This window comes from Saccopteryx bilineata, chromosome 1, assembly GCF_036850765.1.
Source record: "Saccopteryx bilineata isolate mSacBil1 chromosome 1, mSacBil1_pri_phased_curated, whole genome shotgun sequence".
Taxonomy (NCBI): domain Eukaryota; kingdom Metazoa; phylum Chordata; class Mammalia; order Chiroptera; family Emballonuridae; genus Saccopteryx; species Saccopteryx bilineata.
This window is the reverse complement of record NC_089490.1, coordinates 318,095,402-318,116,726: the sequence shown is the minus strand read 5'-3', so window position 1 is coordinate 318,116,726 and position 21,325 is coordinate 318,095,402. Positions and strand designations below refer to the sequence as shown.

Genomic DNA, 21,325 nt, shown 5'->3' with positions numbered 1-21,325 from the left:
AGGTTTATTTGTATTTAAGATACTACTCTTGGTTCTAACTCTTATGGCTAAGGTGGAAAGTGATAGTGCTTTTTAGAAATGGGTAGGAATTTGTATATTCAGGCAGGTTTGGAGGCTGTAATGATATCTCTAGGGATTGTTGAGCTGAGGCTTTAAAAGGCACCCCATGACTGCTTCTGACTTGTCAGCGTATCTTTAAGAACTTAAAATTTTAGTTGTTTTTTTCAAAAGCATTTTACAATTGAGCCATTTTCATAATTAAAGGTAATAACCATTAGTAGTCAGTGTTGGAGGTTCTGTCTTCCTGGTGGGGAAATAGAGCCCAAAGTGACAGTGAAAGGTCTGAGAAAAGGGGTTTGATTTATGTGTTAAACAAGTTTGCTTCTACTCACCTTTCAGTAAACATGGGGTCTCTTTCAGCAAATTCTAACTCTGGACTTGCTTAGCATTGTGTACAGAACTCCTCATCCAGGTCTGGAGGAAGGTCTTCCCCTAGTGGCTTCTCTAGGATTTCATGTATCTGTTTCCTAACAGGATTCTGCCCCCTAACTCCCTCCTCCCCCAGTCATCATAGGCCTTTGGTAATAGTCTAGTAGCAAATGGGTCTGTTGCTCATACAAATAAAACTGACCGAGAATAAGGGCTTTGAGTCCCATGGGCTTGTATGAATGGTGTGTTTAACCAAAGTTACTTATTCAGCATCACTCATAAGTCTGTCGGACTGCCAGCGTAGAAAGAAGGAACTTGTTCTGTTTTTGCATAGGAAGCATACTCAGTCTCTGGTCTTAGATGTGGAACACGAATAAAAAGAAATGTAGTTTGAGTATCACTTGGACACCAACTAGCTTTGTGAGGTTGCTGTACCTGGCTGAACCACTCTTCTTCAGTTTCCTCATTAAAATGGAGATAGGCCCTGGCCGGTTGGCTCAGAGGTAGAGCGTCGGCTTGGCGTGCTGGGGACCTGGGTTCGATTCCCAGCCAGGGCACATAGGAGAAGCGCCCATTTGCTTCTCCACCCCCTCCCCCTCCTTCCTCTCTGTCTCTCTCTTCCCCTCCCGCAGCCAAGGCTCCATTGGAGCAGAGATGGCCCGGGCGCTGGGGATGGCTCCTTGGCCTCTGCCCCAGGCGCTAGAGTGGCTCTGGTCACGGCAGAGCGACACCCCGGAGGGGCAGAGCATCACCCCTGGTGGGTGTGCCGGGTGGATCCCGGTCGGGCGTATGCGGGAGTCTGTCTGACTGTCTCTCCCCACTTCCAGCTTCAGAAAAAAAAAAAATGGAGATAATACTGTTCGTTTATCATTGATTGCTGTTAGGATTAAAAGAGTCAATGTATTTAATATGCTTAAAACGGTAACTGGAACACAGGAAACACTTAATTGATGTTGGTCTACAGATGGAAAAATTGTAGGCATTCATTCGGACTCAATTTCCGATTTACACTTGCCTCTCGACTCCTGGTGGAGATGGGAAGTGGAAGGGGGGATGTGGGGGAGAAAAAGAATTGAGGAGGAAATATGGTTGAATTTAGTAGTTTATTGTGGGTCTCTCTTTTCATAGCTATTTGAAAAGAGAAAGCAATTGTCTAACCTCCATACCCTTATGAAGAGAATAATCTTAGGTTTGCTCTATTCTTGAGTCCCATCTTCCAGATGTTGTTCCCTCACTCCACAGCTTCTTCCTGACAAATCTGCCTTTCCACAGTTATAGCACTTACCTGCCTGTTTCAAAATCTGACAAACTTCAGCTCCCCAACCGTAGCTCCCACTTCCTAGCAACTTTTGAACTATGTATAAAACTAAACTTGTTTTGAACTATAGTTTTTTCTATTTAAGTTTTCTTGCTGCATGCCTGTCACATAAATAGTGGAAATAAATGGAGCTTGGCAGGCTTAGCTTAAGTGTGCTTTATATTAAACAGAATGTTTATGATACTTTAGATGTTCTGAAAACACTTGCATGTATTTATTAAAGAACCTTGGATTCCCTAGGGAAGGTACTGTCACAAAACCGGATTGGGAGCAGGGACAAGGGGGTAGCACCGGAGCTGTGCAGTTCATGTCTTGTGTTAACAGTAATAATTATTATTTGGTAATGACTTCCAAAAAGATTTTTTGAAAATTTGACCTTTTTTTTTTCATCTGTGTCTTTGGGGATGTAGATTTTATTTGGTAGTTTCTTTTTAAGTGGAGAAGAATCTTGGTATATATAGGTTTACCTTTCTTCTCTGAATACATGGTTAATTTTGTTTTAATGAGCTGTTTTATGTCAAGATGTATTTCTTTTTAAATTAGTACCCCTCCCACTTTTTTTTAGGTGTACCACCAACTGTGATTTTTTTTTTTCTGTATTTATAGGTCCTCTTCCTGATGGATGGGAACAAGCCATGACTCAGGATGGAGAAATTTACTATATAAACCATAAGAACAAGACCACCTCTTGGCTAGACCCAAGGCTTGACCCTCGTTTTGGTAAAGGTTCATCTCAAAACCTTTCTAGATATTTTTCATTACTATTTTTTTGTATGTGATTTTGGGAAGGTGCATTTAAATAAAATTGCATTGCTTTATAGTATTAAGAAATGATTGCCCACCCAACTTTTCCAGTACTATTTTTTATAACTTTTTATACCTTTTACTTTAAACTTGAGACATTCAAGTCTAAATCAGCTCTTTAGCTTAGACCCTCTGGGATGGGACTGGGGGAATATTATGGTGGCTGACTAACCAGAATCATTTTTCCTTTCACATTTTTGGGAGGCAAAGTGATTTGTTTAAAATGATCTTTTTAACTACAATAATAGGCTGTTTTGCAGCATCTAAAACCTGGGATACCAGCTTTTGTCAGTGACTTGGTGTCTGGTTATGCTTAATTTCAGAGAGCATCTTGTGGCCTGGGTATTGTACTGTTTTCTGTCCTAAAAGTGGGGGGGACCCTGTCACACTAGAAGTAAGACCAATGCTTTATTTCCTTCTCTTCTGGCTATATTTTCTCTTTTTTTAAATTATTAAGTAGTGAGAGGCAAGGAGGCAGAGACAGACTCCTGCATCCACCTGGCAAGCCCCCTACCAAGCAATGCTCTGCCCATCTGGGCCGCTGCTCTGTTCCCAGCAGCTAGCTATTTTAGTACCTAAGGCAAGGCCATGGAGCCATTCTCAGCGCCCAGGGCCAACTTTGCTTGAACCATTTGAGCCAGGGCTGTGGGAAGGGAAGAAAGAGAGAGAGGTAGGGGTTTGAGGGGGAGAAGCAAATGGTCATTTCTCCTGTGTGCCCAGATCAGAATCGAACCCAGGACTTGAACATGCCGGGCCAATACTCTACCGCCGAGCCAACCGACCAGAGCTATTTTTTATTTTTATTTTTTAAAGTAAATGTCCTTTTCTTTGTTTTACATTTAGAAAACAAAAAGCAAAGCCATTTTTTCTTTCCAAATCACATGACTAAATCACCAATTTGCACAAAGGAGTACTCCTCCCCCAAATATGACCATCTTGATAATAGTATGTACAGTCCCTTTAATGCTTTTTTACCCAATTTTTTTTCACTGTTTTCAGTTTCTCCAGTTAGGTTTCTGAAATATTTTTCCAAAGCCATGGAAAAATGACTCTAAAAAGGAGCAGACCATTGTGGTTTCAAAGTTTTCGTCTTGGACTGAATGCAGCTAAATGAAAACAATGTGCAGATCACTGAGTAGGTCAGACTGAGGGGACACGGAGCCTTTGAAGCTTTACAGGGGTTGACCCAACAACAACTGGGGCCGTATGGGAAAGAGGAATTAACTCTGTGAATGCCATCAAAACACAATCCGGGGGGAAAAGAGAAAATGACCCAGAGCTCGTTGGGTGAAATAACGTCCCTGTCAGGAACATTATGACCAGTTCTCCTGTGTCTTTATGTCTTTAGATATACCTTTAAATAACCCCAGTATTCGGGTTTGCCCTAAACTGACTGATTGGCTTTATGGATTGCACCCCTTATTCAAGTAAAGTCAAAGGTGGGATCAGGGCAGAGACTGTCATTTTGACAGATATTCGGCTTGGCTTAAATGCTACCCTTTTGAGCTTCAAGACCCATTTGGGTGTTTAAAAAGTTACGTGGCATGTTAATAATTTGCAACTTCAGATTCTATTTAATTCTTAAATAAGCCCTTGTGGTTGAAACAGGAAACCAAGTAAGGTAGAGAATTTAATAAATGTTGCCATTTGTATGGACTGGAACGATAACAGCCATGTTTCCTTAAATCAGCTTTAATGAATTCAATTTGTCCTTGTTTTGGAAACTTTTTAAAATGGTACTGTGAGTATTTTTATACCCCCTCCCCCAGCATAAGGTTATGAAAGATGATGATTAACTCTTAGCTAACTGCTGAATCAAGTATTGAAACAAAGCTGGGTTGTTGTTGTTTTAAGTATATTCAGTTAAAACAGTGAATAAAACAACTTGGCTGTGAGCTTAAGTAGATCCATTAATTACACACACAGCTTGGTCTTTTGTTTTAAATGAGAGAAAGTACAAAAATTCTTCCTGCAACACATATGTACACACAAACATACAATGAGATATGCAAAAGAAAAAAAAGTTTCATAAAATTTTCTTATTGCCTTTAGTTTCCCTTTTTGGGCCCACTGTGGATGTGTATTCCAGACAGGCTTGACAACATGCCAAAGCTTTTCATTTTGTAGCCTGACTTTTAATCCGTTCCAGACCTTTTCAGTCAGAGAGCTCAAGTGTAACTGAAGGGGGGCAGGAAAGAAAAAAAAAGTGTGGGTTTCTCTGATCTAAAAGTGACAGCGAATAGAGACAAGCTGTTAGCTGCTGGATTTGAAGGAGTTTTCCTTGAATTCTGAAGTTCTATAGTGGATTGTGTTTTATCTCTGCCAAAAAAAATGTAAACTATCCCCTTTCTGACCTTTTGAGCCATTCAGACACAAACAAATGGTAGGTTGTTGCTTTTATGGTTTTTGGAGTTTGCTTTCCTATAATACCCCAAATCTATATTAAAATATTTACCAATTCTTAGCTTAGATCAAGTTGACCTATGTCTTTTGACATTTTTGAATGTAAGATACACCTCTGTATAAGCTTAACTAAATCACTCAACTCCTTCAAACACGAGTCTTTTTTATGTTTCTATTTATCAGATGCTTTAGATTATATTTACAACAATTTATCAGTTTTTCACATCCCACGTGAAGTTTATAAATTAACTATATATTTTCAGGAAATTAAAATAACTTGTTGTAGATTGGTTATTTTTTATCTGATTTTTTTGTTCTTTAACATTTAAAAACAACATATCTTTGACATTTATATTATTCTAGAGAGATTTATTTATAAAAAATTATGAAGTAACACCCAATGGTAATAAGGACTTGCTGATATTTATTGGCTTTGAAAAAAGGAAGACTTTTGTTTACTTGTTGTTCTTAAGGAATCATATTAGGACTGTTTCTTAACTTCTAGTAAAGAAAATTGATGCTTCAGTGTTATGCAGGCCATTACATTATTTTATATAAATGTTCTTTTTTTCTAGACATTTTACACTTGCAAACATGGAATCTCAAGTTTAAACATTTTCTTAGACATTGTAGAATTGTTGTTTTATATGATATAGTCACATGAATATTTTTCAGTAAAAGCCCTAATGAAAACTAATTATAGCCTGACCAGGTGGTGGCGCAGTGGATAGAGCATTGGACTGGGACGCAGAAGACCCAGGTTCAAGATCCCGAGGTCGCCAGTCTGAGCACGGGTTCATCTGGTTTGAGCAAAGCTCACCAGTTTGGACCCAAGGTCGCTGGCTCGAGCAAGGGGTTACTCGGTCTGTTGAAGTCCCACGGTCAGGGCACATATGAGAAAGCAATCAATGAACAACTAAGGTATCCAAACAAAAAACTGATGATTGATGCTTCTCATCTCTCTCCGTTCCTGTCTGTCTGTCCCTGTCTATCCCTCTCTCTGTCTCTGTAAAAAAAAACCAAACTAATTATAATTCGTATTCTTCAGAATGAGATATCTAAATCAAAATAATAAATCAATGAACTGATTTTTAATGTTATGTTATTGTTCCTATTTATTATAAAAGGACATTAAATAGTGTTAGTGATCTTTGTTCCGGGAAATAAGTGCTGATAACACTAGGATAAAGACGTTTGGTGTAAGTAATATCTGGGAACTAGAGATTGTGGATGTTTTTTGAGTTTTAAAGGAAGTAATTGAACAATCTAGTATGGCAAAAATAAAATATCCTTTGATTCCTAATAATAGTTCTGTGCCCCGAAATTCCATACATAGAAATGTCAAAGGTGATTAAAATGCAGATGTTGACTTTGGTCCTTTGTTTCAGTTTCCCAGAACTTAACTATAGTGAGAGTGTGTGTGTGTGTGTGTGTGTGTGTGTGTGTGTGTGTGTGTATTCCTAAAATATTAAAAAATAAAATTAAAAGAATAAGTAAATAGATAGGTAGATAGATAGTTTGAGTCCTAAAGCCAGAATTTTTGTTTAGCATATTGTACCAAAGTTAAATAATTTTTCATCAATAGAGATTTGTTAAAATTTTTTAACTGTTGAGACATTCATCAACCTTTTCTCTTCAAGACAGGTGTCATGAGTAATATTTTACTTTTGATAAAAGTGTGCCTAATGACAAATTAAATACCTAAGACTGTTCTGTTAGAGATGGGGGGAAACCCCACTAAAGGCTGTAGGAACTAAACTTGTAACTCTGTTGATGGAGTCTTGGGTAGATAGAATGAGAAAATCTAATCATTTGAATTAAAGTAAGTTTTTCCCTCCCTTTCTCCTTTATAATCTGTCCTAATCCTAAATTGTCAGTATTTGATTGTGGACTATATTATTAACTACTTATGATAAGGGGGAAAAGATGTTTTACTGTGTTTTAGGTAAGAAGAGCTGCTGCTAAAAATTTTTAACAGAAAAACCTCACAAAATTTGGCCCTGGAAAGGAATTTGTAATTCTTCTAATCAACATTTATCAAAAGAGGAGGGATGTATTCTGGGCATGGCAAGACAGTCAGCCATCTGTGGCTCTTGCCCACCAAACACTCTAGTGCCAGCCAGTCATTGTGACTCCTCAAATCAACAACATATTTTTTTAGAAAATGCTGGGAGAAGTAGGGAATGTTGCCCCAAATCTGAGCTCCTCCAAGATGTAGGGAAATTATGACCAATTCAAGGTTATATAGTTAAATGACAAAACTAGAATCTGAACTTGATCTTTTGACATCTAGAAATTTTAAGAAATTTAGATTAAATTTAGTTAATCTTTCAGAAACACACCCAATTCATTAATACTAACACATGGAAATTTCAGATGGAAGCAGACACAGTGGTTAATTCATTTACTTATATGCTGTATTGTGACTCATCTTGAGGAAATTACCCAATGGTAATGAGTTTCCAGCATGGAAGCGAAGTATTAGATAAGTGGTTGGAGCAGACTGTGAAGCCATGTAAATGAATGATCGTGCCTCATCTCCATCATATTCCTAATAGATGAACTTCCAACCTCAGCTTTGACCTCTCCCTTGATATAAGGCAGTTTATTCTCTTTAAGGAAAGTCCCAGTGACCAGAAAGTATGTATTCTTTTATTACCCAGAAATTTACTTTCGTTCAGATTTGTTGATACAGTTCTAATCCCAGAAGCATTCTTTTCTAACTGACTTCTCCATTTTTTTCACATGTTAAAAGGTATTTTACCAGTTCACACTTTTTCTCTGGATGTCTTCATCATAGTGTTGTTGTATATATATACATTATCCATTGACAAAAATCATTATGGCAGTACTGTGACTGGACATTTTATTTTATGTACCTTCCAAAAATTCATTTTTTAAAACTCTGCAGTAGAATTTAGCTAGCATCCTGTTTTCTACATGGTAATAGGGATGGAGTAAAGGTAGGATTACAGTTGTGAATATGCAAAATACAGCTTATTCTTTATTATTCTTTATGAATTACTGTATTATTTTCCATATGAACAACAGTAACCTACTTTTGCCCGACCCTGTAATGTACTGAATTCAAATGAATTAAATCATGATGTAGCAAAATTAACCTATTCAGTTGGGAGTTAAGAGACTCAAGTTCTTCGTAACTAGCTTATTCAGAAATATACCTGACTTCTCTTGACTTAATTGGACTCATCTGTAAAAAGTATCTGGATTATACTGGATACTTTTAAGAATATTTTCATTCTTTAATTTAATACAATATGCTAGATCGTGAATTCTTCAGTGACTGCTTTGGACCCTAGCTTGACGTTACTTCTCAAGAGTCTTATGGATCTTACCGATTTGAGTTTATTGAGGTTTCAGAGAAACTGTTGAACTATTTATTGTACCATTTTAAGTTTAGCTCTGGTTGGTTCTCTAGTCACAGCAGGGAATTAGTTTTGTAAAGGAGACAGGGAAATCTTGCAACCTATAATCTAAAGATAAGCCTTATCATGTGGTGAGTATGCCAGGCAAACAAACGATGGGGGATGGGCAGTGCTAGGGGAAATGGTTTTGTCTCTATACTCTCGAACTCGTGGAAACATATAGTTTAAACATGGCTTTACTGCCTTAACATTGGTACATTTTGGTATGCTTTGTTTCTCAAGTTTAATGTTGCGTAATAGGGAGCCTGGTGTAAGCAGATTTGAAGTATAGTTCCAGGTTATGCACTTTCTTAAAGCCTTGTTTAAAACACAGTTTCTAATTGTTGCCCTCACTATATTTTTTTATTTGAAAAACAAGCACTTACTGAAATGAATATTTTATTGCATAAGATTATAGAATATTAAAGTTAGTTTAATACTTGCGGTTTGCAGATTTTTTAAAAATTTATATTAAATTCAGGACGGCGGTGCCAAAATAATTTATCAGTCATGGTAAGCAGACTCTCCACTCCTCGCCAGAGGTGAGGAGACATATCAATGAAGTTAAATTAATATGTAGCTTCTACTTGACAATGGTTTAGTTTAGTAATACAGATAATTGTATAGCAAAGAAATATTTTTGTCTTTGCAAAATTTATTCATATAGAAGTATTTTTAAAACTTAAAAGCTTAAGGTCACCAAAGTCATTGAATGACCATTTACATTAGTGGTATGTGTTACTAAAACCTTAACATAGTTTTTTAAAAACAAGTTGCAAGTTATATTTCTATCAACTCTGCAATAATAGCAAGTGTCTTATAAAATGTACTGGAGAAAAGAGGCATTTGGTGATGCCATTTTTGGTGCCAACCCAGAGGTTCAGATACAAGGAGCAGAGAATGCCATTATAGACTTCGCAAGGGGTAAGACAAATAGATCTCTGGTGAAATAAATCAGAACAATTCAAAAAGGAGACGGGGTCAAATTTTTTGTTTTGTTTTATACTCATTTTGTTCTGATACCGTGGTTGCTAAGGTCATTTCAGAACTCATTCTAGACTTGCTTCAACTTCGAGATTCTCCTGTGAGTTACCAATAGGATCCTACCTACTAACGAAGTATAGAAACTATTTCAGTATTTATTCACTCAACAAATATTTGAGTGCCAATTATGAACCAGGCACTATACTCATCATCAGGGGGAGGGTTGCAGGCTACTAAACAAATAAATCATTACAAAACGTGTTAAGTATAATGAAGAATAATAAACAGTGCCATGAAAGGGAATAATGTGGGCTGGAAGGAACCTACTTGAGCATCTGTGGTTAAGGAAAGCTATTTCAAAGAGGGACATTAAAGGATGAGGAAAAGCCAGTCGTGCCCTAGACTATAAAAGAACCACTTTTTGTGCTTATCTGTAAAAACTAAGATATACCTGTCTTCTAAATTATAGCTTCCTCTGTGAAAGAGCATTAATAGTAATAGATTACATGTAATCATAAAGAAAGCTGTTATTTATTAATAGAACTGTTTACTCACTAATCTAACATGAATTCATAATGGCAGGTATATTTTAAAATATTTCTCTTCTCTTTAGACCAGTAGTCTCATTATCTGAACTTTCTGGTGAAAGTTTATTCATTTATTTCACCAGAGTCTTGTCCAAACTAGACTTTAAACTTTATTTTTGTAGTAGAGGAAAAAATCATGGCTGCATTCTGGGAACAGAGAGAGCTTGAAAGCTAGTTAGAGCACTTTCTCCCTTCTCCTTCTCACCTCATTTAGCAACCCTCGAGTCCTGCCCCAAATGCTTAATGAGGTGATGAGGAAAAAATGGTCTCTTAAATATTTTTAAAGCTCCATCCATAATTGTATTGTTTGAAAAATATCATTATAATGAATTTTCATGCCAGTCTTTTGATAGACAGTGGAAGGAAGAAATTGACTGAAATAATGATGTTATTGTTATTTTTTAACAGTTTTTCAAGATTTAAATATAGTAAGTTATTGATAGGTTCTGGACTGCAAGTAAAACAACTAGAAGGAAGTCACTTTTACCGTAGGCTGATTGCTATAAACAAAAGTTAAGTTTCTGCAGCATCTCATCAACATTATAACAAAATGACATTGGTTATTCAGGGACCTGCTGTACTTTTAACCCAGTTTTGGAACCTTGGACGTTGGTGCTTGCGAAGGGAGAGAAGTGTAAAGTGTTGGGAGACAGAGATACCTTTGCTTGTGACAGCATGTAAAGTCATAGAGGAGGTGAACTGTTACCACATAATGCAAAGCAAAACAGCAATAAAATACTACTTTATTCCCAGTAGGAGGGCCAAAAGCAAAGATAATAAGTGTTGACCAGACTGTGAAGCAACTGGAACTCCTGTACATTGCTAGTGGAATTAAAAATGATGCAGCCACTTTGGAAAACAGTTTGGCTGTTTTAACTCAAAAAGTTAAATGTAAAGATACCATATGACCAGCAAATTCTATTCCTAGATATATATGCAAAAGAATTGAAACCATGTTTGCAACAAAAACCTGTATGTGAATATTCATAATAACCAAAAAGTAAAAATAACACAAATATCCATCAATTGATGAATGTCCTAACAAAATATGATATGTCCATGCAGTGGAATATTATTTGGCAATGAAGAGGAATGAAATGCTGATACCACAACATGGATGAATCTGGAAAATATTAAGCTGTGTGAAATGAGCCAGTCACAGAAGGCCACATATTGTTTGATTCCATTTATATGACATGTCCAGAATAAGCAAATCCATAGAGACAGAGTAATTACTGGTTGCCAGGGACTGGGGAAAGAGCAATAGAAGGCTCAGGCTTGATAACGTATTAAACAAAATAAAGAAGTACTGCTGAGGATATTGAGTTTCTTTTTAGGGTGATTAAAATGTTCACAAATTAGGTAAAAGTGATGGTTTCAGAATTCTATGAATATATAAAAACTTAAAAGTGAATTTTACAGTATGTAAAATATCTCAGTCTCAGTAAACTCATTTAAAAAAAAAATTATTCCTGGGCATGGCATTGTCATTTAGGTATATAGCTTTATTAAGTGTTGGGAAATGTCTTTTGTATACAGTATTGATAATGAAAAGATACATTCAGTCATATTAGGACCCTGGCCGTTTACTCCTTTTGTATGAGTAATACTGTTTTCAGTGTGAATCAAATAGTAAGAATTTTCACTGAAAATTCATTTTATATTTAAATATGTATATAAATTATGTGGACAGTAGATAATTCAGTACCCCCTAGGTCATGGAGTAGACATTTAGCTAGCAGTGGGTGTTTTGTGTTTTATTTTTACTATTTAAGACCAACAGATGGCCTGTTTTTGTTTTTAGAAAAGCATTTGGGCCCTGGCCGGTTGGCTCAGCGGTAGAGCGTCGGCCTGGCGTGCGGGGGACCCGGGTTCGATTCCCGGCCAAGGCACGTAGGAGAAGCACCCATTTGCTTCTCCACCCCCCCCCTTCCTCTCTGTCTCTCTCTTCCCCTCCCGCAGCCAAGGCTCCATTGGAGCAAAGATGGCCCGGGCGCTGGGGATGGCTCCTTGGCCTCTGCCCCAGGCGCTAGAGTGGCTCTGGTTGCGGCAGAGCGACGCCCCGGATGGGCAGAGCATCGCCTCCTGGTGGGCAGAGCATCACCCCTCGTGGGCGTGCCGGGTGGATCCCGGTCGGGCGCATGCGGGAGTCTGTCTGACTGTCTCTCCCCGTTTCCAGCTTCAGAAAAATACAAAAAAAAGGAAAAAAAAGAAAAGCATTTTTTTTTTAAAAGTATACTATTTTACAGCCTTTTTTAACTTTAAAAAATTTATTGAAATTTTTATTGATTGATTTGTGGCTCTACTTATTTATGCATCCATTGGTTGATTCTTGTAAGTGCCCTTTCCGGGGATCCAACCTGCAACCTTAGCATATTGGGTGGACGCTCTGTAACCAACTGCGTTACATGGCCAGGGCCTGTTTTATAGTTTGTTTGTTTGTTTGTTTGTTTGTTTTTTGGACAGAGACAGAGAGAGGACCAGACATACAGGAAACGGGAAGGGAGAGAGAGAGATGAGAAGCATCAATTCTTTATTAACGGCACTTTAGTTGTTTGTTAATTGATTGCTTTCTCTTATGTGCCTTGACCGGGGGGCTACAGCAGAGTGAGTGACCCCTTGCTAAACCAGTGACCTTGGGCTTTAAGCCAGCAACCATGGGATCATGTGTATGATCCCACACTTAAGCCAGCAACCCTATGCTCAAGCCAGAGATCTAGAGGTTTCGAACCTGGGTCCTCCATGTCCTAGTCTGACACTATCCACTTCACCACCGCCTGGTCAGGCTGTTTTATAGTCTTGAATACCCTTGTATTTATGGGAAAACCCTAAAATTTGTTTCTAAATGTTATGAACAGCCATGTTAATATGAAAAATACAGTGTCTGAGACTTGATAACAAAGTAAAGAAGTGCTGTCTTTCGTTGTGGGAGATTTGTTATAAAATAATATTTTGAAAGTTCAAAAATTATTTGTAAATTTTAATTTATAGTTAATGAAGTTACCAAGATTGAATATCTTATCCCAGTGGTTAGCAAACAGCCAAATATCAACAGAGCCAAATGTCAACAGTACAATGATTGAAATTTCTTTTGAGAGCCAAATTTTTTATACTGAACTATATAGATAGGAACATTACTTATTGAGGTAGCGCCCACACGTGGTATTTTGTGGAAGAGCCACATTCAAGGGGCCAAAGAGCTGCATGTGGCTCGCGAGCCGCGGTTTGCCGACCACTGTCTTATCCCAAAGTTTATGGTTGATTACCAGATCTGTAGTTCTTTGTAATGTTCCACAGTTGAAGTTACATATTATGTAAATGTAAAAATTTTCTGAAGTTTCAAACTCGGGAATTTGGAATGAAATTTGGAGAGAGTCCGACCAATGGTGATTCCCTCCTTTCTGTTTAAGAAGTTGGTCTCTTATTTTTCAGTAATTGATAAGTGGATGGTTTGCTACCATAAAGCTGTCAGGATTGATTTGTTAAATAAAACCTGAAACAGTTACTATTTTACAGTCCAAGCAGTACAGAATCTGAACTTTAAAACATAACATATGAAATTTTTTAAAATTGTGTCATATTTTAGAGATTTTTCTCTTTACCTTTTTTTTTTTTTTTAAGAAATTTTATTTAAACTGGAAACATTATTGGGATTTCAGTAGTTGATCACAGAGGGGAAGAAGTTGGTAATGCTGTTCTTTTCTTCCCTGGCTGCCCTGCCCACTTCCCCCAGGAAACAAAGCCTGTTTTGTTTCATGCCTGCTTGTGAGGTCTCTGCTGCACCCCATGTGGGTGCTCTGCTCTGTGCTTTGTTGAAATGCTTGAGATACTCAGAAGGTAAAGAACAGGATGCTTCTGGAGAGGGATAAATCTCAGTCTCAGTGGATAAGCAAGGTCGTTTGAATTGGTCATTTAAGTGAACTCTTTTTGTGGAAACCTTGCAGCAGTGCTTGTGTCCAGAGGTAACAGCATTTAAGTAAACACAACCTAAAGTGCTCACCATTGTTAGCTCTCTACCTACTTTTGTTGCATAGTTTGTGGAAGTTTCTGTTTAATTCTGTAGCGTTGTTCTTCCTCCATCTGTTGATTGCCCATTTTTCCCTTTCTGTGGTTTTGAATAGTCAGATAAGCTTAGATTTACAAAAGACTTTACCAACCAATACAGTTTGCCATCAGCAGTGGTGATTATTATTAATGATTATTGCTTGTGGTTTCTAATTCCAGGAAATTGGTAGGAAGCTGAGGATACTTACCTCTATATTTTCATGCAATTTTATTATTGTCCAATTAGTTTTCACAAGGGATAAATACTACTTTTATTAACTTATTAAGTGCTATATTAATAAAAAATCTAGTGTAGAAAGCTGAAAATGTCTCAATAGGAAATATTTAACAGTGTACATATAGCTCTAGAATCTGTTTTGAACTCAATCATGTTTTACAATTCCAAAACTCCTCCCCTTACTAATGAGCTGTTTCCAACAATTATTTAATTGGAATTGAAAATATTTTTCCCCAATATAGTTGTTTTCTCTAGACCTCAGTCTGTGAGATGTTCAATGTATGTGGTGGGTTATCAGATCAGCCCTCCGATTCATACTTGATTCATATTATCAAACTCTGCACAATGTACCATATAAAGTGTCTCTATGAGGAAATATGTTAAATGTCCTGGAATGCCAGGAACATGCTTCATCAGAAGAGAAGGATTTCCTAAGGGGGTTGAGCTAAAGCTCACCACCCATTCTTTTCATCTTAGATCTTATAGGAAAGATAAGTATGGTATACATATCTTTGTGAATCATAGAATACTTGGAAACTATGAGTGGCATGGTAAAGTGGGAGGGAGGAAAAGGATAGTGTGGGCATTCAAGCCAGAATAATTTTCTGTAGGAGTACTAATCTTAAAGTTTAAAAACAACTATTCTGGAAAGGGAGGAGACTAACATTTATGGAGCATCTGTTGTATTCTAAGATTATAATAAATGCCTACATGTCTTACTTAATCCCCACAATGACTCAAAAAGGGAGATGTTCATATCCCCCGGTATATAGGGGTGGACAAAAAGTAGGTTTACAGTTGTTCATAAGGAAAATAATACAATAATTAATAAAAGTACAGGAATAAACTCTATTCTGCATACTCACTACAACTAGTGCTCAACTTACCACCACAATTGGTTCCGACATACCAGTCGTAACACGATTTGGTCATAAGTTGAGTAGGCTATATGTACAGTACTGTGAAATGATGTTATAAAAATCTTTAAGTCATATTTTATCATAATTTTCTTTCATTATTGTTATATGTCATAATTTTCTTTGTTCATTTTATGCCATTTGTGTCATCTCTACACCATTTTGTTTCTTATTTTTACATTCGTCAGGTTTAAGTAAAACACTGCATTACCAGTACAACTGGTTTAATATTTGCAAAACATACAAAATGACAAAATACAGGTGCATACAAAAATACAGGTGTAAAAAATACCATAGGAAACATTTTCCCAATTGCAAAACATATGAAAATATCAATGTATAAACATATACGAAACATTTTATTGGCCTCTGGTCCTTGGCTGTGGATCGTTGACGTCGTCATCTGAGGCAGCAGTTGGGGTTACCGGAGCTGGTTTTTTCATAAACGTGCTATCACATTCACTTTCTTTCCTCCTTCGTACTTGTTCATTGATTGCTTTCTCATATGTGCCTTGACCAGGGGGTTACAGCAGAACGAGTGGCCCCTTGCTCAAGCCAGTGACCTTGGGCTCAAACCAGCAACCATGGGGTCATGCCTACGATCCCATGCTCAAGCCAGAGCCGCTGGACTCAAGCTGGTGAACCCATGCTCAAGTCGGATGAGCCCGCGCTCATTTTCATGTTGAGATCGATGGCTGTTCTTTCCTTCTTGGTAGGCTGAGGCGTAGACAAAGACAATTTCCTCTTGGTATAGACATCTTGGGTGGGGTTTGATGAAAAATATTCAAGACACAAAACACAAATTGCTGTACCGAGTCTGGGATAACAGTTGAAATGGTGCACGCGGAGATGATAGTGCTGTCGGAAGCTGGTCCACATTGTCATACACCCAGCTGGGCAATGCTTGCGCTGCCAGACGTGGAGCAGTCGTGGCTAGCGATTGTGGTTGTGAAGTCAAATAGTCGTAAGTTGATCAATATCTACTGTAAACCTATTCTTGCCCACCTCTGTAGTTGAAGGAACAGAATTATATGAATTACTGCACTGGTGTGCCCAGTTCTTTCACTCGGGATACTGTGTTTTTTATATTATACGATGATGCTTGTTAATTGTGCATCTAATAATATTGATGACAGGTAGATACAAGTAATTGTATTAAATGAGGTTATTGATTGGTGCCTGGCAAATATCTCAATTTTTTTTGGCTTTTTCCGTATATATTCCCCTATAAAATACTAAACAGTAAACCACAGTTGTGAAAGTTTTAGCCATGTGTTCATTGTAAAGACATTTCATGAATAAGTCTGACCTTTTTTCCATATAAAAGATTAATAAGGCTTTGAACATTATGGAACATTGAGTCATTTTTTGACATTTCTTCTCTGCTCTGCCAGACAAAATATTTGAAAGAGATAACCAAAAAGACATAAATAGGGTCATAATCTCTGTGTGTCAGGAAGTAAAGCCACACAAAGCAGTGAGCAAGGGCAGGGATAGGGGCCTGCAGGTTGAGGGGCCATTTAACTTCTAAAGTCATCAGGATCTCAGAGTTAAGAACAAAGAAAGAGCTATAGAAACAGGCCTAGTGGTGAAAACCATGCCTAGAGCTGACTGTCCCTATCCTGGTATAAAAGCAAGGACTGACCAGGTGGCAAGTCACAAATTTTAAGAATCAACACACCACGTTCTTTTAACCATATGTATTAATTAGATCCCAGTAGTAAAAAGTTAACCTTAAAAAAAATGGCTTGCCTACTAACTATTAAAACATAAAGGTGCCTGACCTGTGGTGGCGCAGTGGATAAAGCGTCAACCTGGAAATGCTGAGGTCGCTGGTTCAAAACCCTGGGCTTACCTGGTCAAGGCACATATGGGAGTTGATGCTTCCAGCTCCTCCCCCTTCTCTCTCTCTGTCTCTCTCTCTCTCTCCTCTCTAAAAATGAATAAAAAAAAAACAAACAAAAAAAATAAAAACATAAAGGTTGTAATTAAAAGTGTGATATCTAGTATAAGAGTAGTTAGATTAATGAGCAGGATAGAAAATCCAAAAACAAAATTTCAAAAAGTATTGATGAATTTGACTACTTAAAAAATAAACTTATGAAACAAATAAGCAAACTACAAAGACAGTAAGACAGTAAGCTAGCCCTGGCTGGTGACTCAGTGGATACAGCATCGGCCCAGTATATGGACATCCCAGGTTCATTTCCCAGCCAGGGCACACAGGAGATGCAACCATCTGCTTCTGTCCTACCCCCCTCAGTACCCCCCCCCCCCAGCTTCTCTCCTTCTTCCCCTCCCACAGCCAGTGTCTCGATTGCTTTGATCGTAGCCCCAGTTGCTGAAGATAGCTCCTTTGGAGCACACCAGCCTCAGGCACTAAAAATAGCTCGGTACTCAAGCATCAGCCCATGATGGGCTTGCCAGGTGGATCCCTGTTGGGATGCGTGGAGGAGCCTGCCTCACTATCTGTCCTCCTCTCACTTAAAAATAAATAAATATAAAAGTAAAAAGACCGTAAGAAGAGGGAAAATTTTTAACTTATATATGACAAAACTTTTTTTATTCCTATTATATAAAGATTATCTAAAATGGAAAAATACTGATTAACCCTATAGGAAAAGGTAAACAATTCACATTAAAAATGCAGATGATCCTGCCTGACCAAGCAGTGGCACAGTGGATAGAGCCTCAGACTGGGATGCAGAGGACCCAGGTTCAAAACCTTGAGGTCGCCAGCTTGAACGTGGGCTTATCCACTTGAGCGTAGGGTTACTGGCTTGAGCCCAAAGGTTGCTGGCTTGAAGCCTAAGGTTGCTAACTTGAGTCCAAGGTCGCTGGCTTGAGCAAGGGGTCACTAGCTCTGCTGTAGCCTCCTGGTCAAGGCACGTATGAGAAAGCAATCAGTGAATAACTAAGGTGCCGTCAACGAAGAATTGATGCTCTCATCTCTCTCCCTTCCTGTCTATCTGTTCCTCTCTCTGACTCTTTGTTTCTGTCAAAAACAAAAACAAAAAATAAAGTGGATAAATGCAGATGGTCCTTTAAAATGTGGAAATGACCAAACTTCTATAAGACATATAGCAAAATAAAATCACAGTGCAAAATCATTTCTTATCTTTCAGAATGACAAAAACCCAAAAGTTTGAGTAAAAAGACACTTCATATATTACTGGTAGGGATACAACAAAATGCATCGCCAATGTGTGTTTGAGGGTCTTGGCAGTGTTACTTATGTCTTTAACCATTAACTTAGCAGTCTCCAATTTAGAACTGTACCCCAAAGAAACAGTAACAAATACAAAATTATGTATGTATGAGGTTCTGTATGGCACTCTTTAGTAATAGTGAAAACTTAATAGAAAATTGGTTGAATGGAGTACTAATTGGCTATTTTAAAAAGAAAATGAGAAAACTTTTATATACTGCTTTGGAGTGATCTCCGATACATTATTAAATAGAAAAAGGCAAAGTGGAGAATTCCGTAGGATGCTTCCATGTATCTAAGACGTCTGTGCCCTTTCCCCTGCAAGCGCCTGCGCCACAGTCCTCATGTGAAGGTGCAGTTTCTACACTGGAGATGGGTAGAGGCCGACCGGCACCACCTCCTGACCTTTGGTGGAACTGGCCTCAGGATCAGACATGGCCCAGCACTTCAGTGACCTAGTGGGACGGCTGCCCTCCCGGCCCCAGGGAAACTTCTGGGGGGGTGGGGCAGTGCCTTGGCCTACGGGGTCCATGAGTCCGCATTCACTGTGGGAGGTGGGCACAGAGCCGTCTTCTTTCATCAGATCAGTGGTGTGCAGCAGGACACCACTTTCCCCAAGGGCCTTCACTTCTGGATCCCGATTCCAGTATTCCGTTATCTATGACGTTTGGGCCAGACCTCGAAAACTTTCCTCCCTTGCAGTCTTGAAAGACCTTCAGTGGTGAACATCTCCCTCCTAGTGCTCTCTATACCCAGTGCTCTGGAGCTTCCCAGCATGTACCGGTGCCAAGGGCTAGACTAGGAGGAGTGAGTGTTGTTATTGTCAACAATGTTCTCACGAGTGTGGTGGCCAAGTTCAGCGCCTCCGAGCTGGTCATCCAGTGGGCCCAGGTGTCCCTATTGAACCAAAGGGAGCTGACAAAGAGGTCCAAGGACTTCAGCCTCATCCTGGATGACACATTCATCATGGAGCTAAACTTTAGCTGCTATAGAAGCCAAACAGTGGTGCAGCGGGAGGCCCAGCAGCCCAGCTCTAGGTTGAAAAAGCAAAACAGGAACAGCGGCCAAGGAGGAGGCCGAGGCCACCGCAATGCTTGGAGAAGCATCGAGCAAGAACCCAGGCTATATGAAGCTGCAGAAGGTCCAGGCTGCCCAGAACATCTTTGTGACAATGGCCACATCACAGAATTGTATCTTTCTCACTGCTGACAACCTTGTACTGACCCTACAGCATGAGAGTTCCACCTGGGGAAATGACAGCCTCATCAAGGCTAAGAAACGAGCTTAATGACCAGGAACTCCACCCCCAGAGAAGAAGTGGTGGATCTGTTTCTGCCCAGATGTGTGAGGAGCCAGCTTGGGGTCCAGCACACCCTTGCCTCGCCCCCAGTATCATGTGATGGTCACCTCTGCATCTGTCCTCCCAGCACTCTCGGATGAATAAAGACTGACCTTTTTTCAGGGAAATGGCTCTCCTCCTCCCTGTGTTGGCTGGGGTTGTCGAGACAGTGTGTGATTTGTCAGTGATTTCCTAGAGTGTGGGCTTCTCTGTCAAGGTTGGGAGGCAGTTACCACCATCCCAGGAATTCTCAAAAAATTCTCCTTACTTAAGCTGAAAATAAAATAACAAAATGGTAACAATTATCTCTTCAGGGTGGGAAAAGGGTAGGTGGGAATTAAAGTAAGTCTGTTAAATTCAAAAGCAAAATGTCACAAGTGAACCATATATTTAGTTGGTGGCCAAATCAAACAGAGAGGAACTATTTCAGGTGACTTCTAACCACATGATTTGACTATTAGTATATACCTAATGACAAAATAAATAACCTCCCAAATCGGAAATCTGATGATTATTCAGTAAGTTGAATTGAACTAAAGCATCAGAGAGAGGTTGGTCTGTAATTTTTCTTGTATCCTTGGTTCTTACTGATGTCATACTGGTCTCGGAAGAGTTGGTCAATCTAAAGGGAAGTTTGGTAGGATTTCTATATTGTCTTGTCTTTAAAAGTTAATTTCTGACTCATTAAATACTCAATTTAGAAATGTAATAGTAGTTTTTTAGCATGAACTTTGTGCTAGATCCTGTGGTGGGCACGGAGAATATATATGTGATCAGAATACTACCCCCACTCCTGTGACGCCTCATTCTAAGACAGTATACAATTTGTAAATAAAAAATTACTGCCAAGTGAGAAATGTCAGTATACAAAATGGAAATGTCCTGAGGTCATAGTACCTTGAAGACAGTTCCTTTTTTTTTTTTTCCTGAAGTAAGAAGCGGGGAGGCAGAGAGACAGACTCCCGCATGTGCTGGACCGGGATCCACCCAACATGCCCACCAGGGGGCGATGCCCTGCCTATCTGGGGCATTGCTCCGTAGCAACTGGAGCCATTCTAGCGCCTGAGGCAGAGGCCATGGAGCCATCCTCAGCGCCTAGAACAGCTTTGCTCCAACAGAGCCTTGGTTGCAGGAAGTGAAGAGAGAGAAAGGAGAGGAAGAAGGGTGAAGAAACAGATGATCGCTTCTCTTGTGTGCCCTGGGCGGAAATTGAACCCAAGACTTCCACACGCCGAGCTAACACTCTACCACTGAGCAAACCGGCCAGGGCAAGACAGTTCTTTAATGCTTATGATGGACTCTAGGGCAGGCTGGGATGTTGCTCAGGTAGTCCAACATGTCTCCAAAAAGAGTCAGCGTGTAAGAGGTGGCATCTTTGGAACAGCAGAGGAAAAACCACAGGAAGTCCACTGTGCAGCTGGAAGGCGAGTCAGTCACAAGAGATGTCTGTGTGAGTTATTTCAGATCTTGGTAGCAAGGTTCATCAGAGGGATTGGTTTGTGATTTTCCTTTCTCCTAACATCCTCATTAAAGTCATGGGATTATGCTGGCCACATAAAAATATTGCAAAGTGTGTCTTCTTTGCTGTTCTCTGGGAAGGATTGTATAAGAATGTTTGTGAAGTTGTTT

At 39.0% G+C, this 21,325-nt stretch overlaps 1 protein-coding gene and 1 pseudogene across 12 annotated transcripts in view; both read left to right on the top strand.

Moving 5' to 3' along the window:
• YAP1 (Yes1 associated transcriptional regulator) overlaps window positions 1-21,325 on the top strand; it is a 127,367-nt gene that overhangs the window by 81,101 nt on the left and 24,941 nt on the right. For 4 of the 12 annotated variants that reach the window (XM_066247835.1, XM_066247809.1, XM_066247855.1 and 1 more), the window contains exon 4: window positions 2,354-2,473. The exons of 4 other annotated variants lie outside the window; for them this stretch is intronic. In XM_066247835.1, the coding sequence (XP_066103932.1) occupies window positions 2,354-2,473 (120 nt within the window). The remainder of the gene's footprint in view (window positions 1-2,353; window positions 2,474-21,325) is intronic. 4 more of the 12 variants (XM_066247845.1, XM_066247813.1, XM_066247864.1 and 1 more) reach the window with 1 other exon arrangement.
• LOC136316122 (prohibitin-2 pseudogene) lies at window positions 18,792-19,666 on the top strand (annotated as a pseudogene).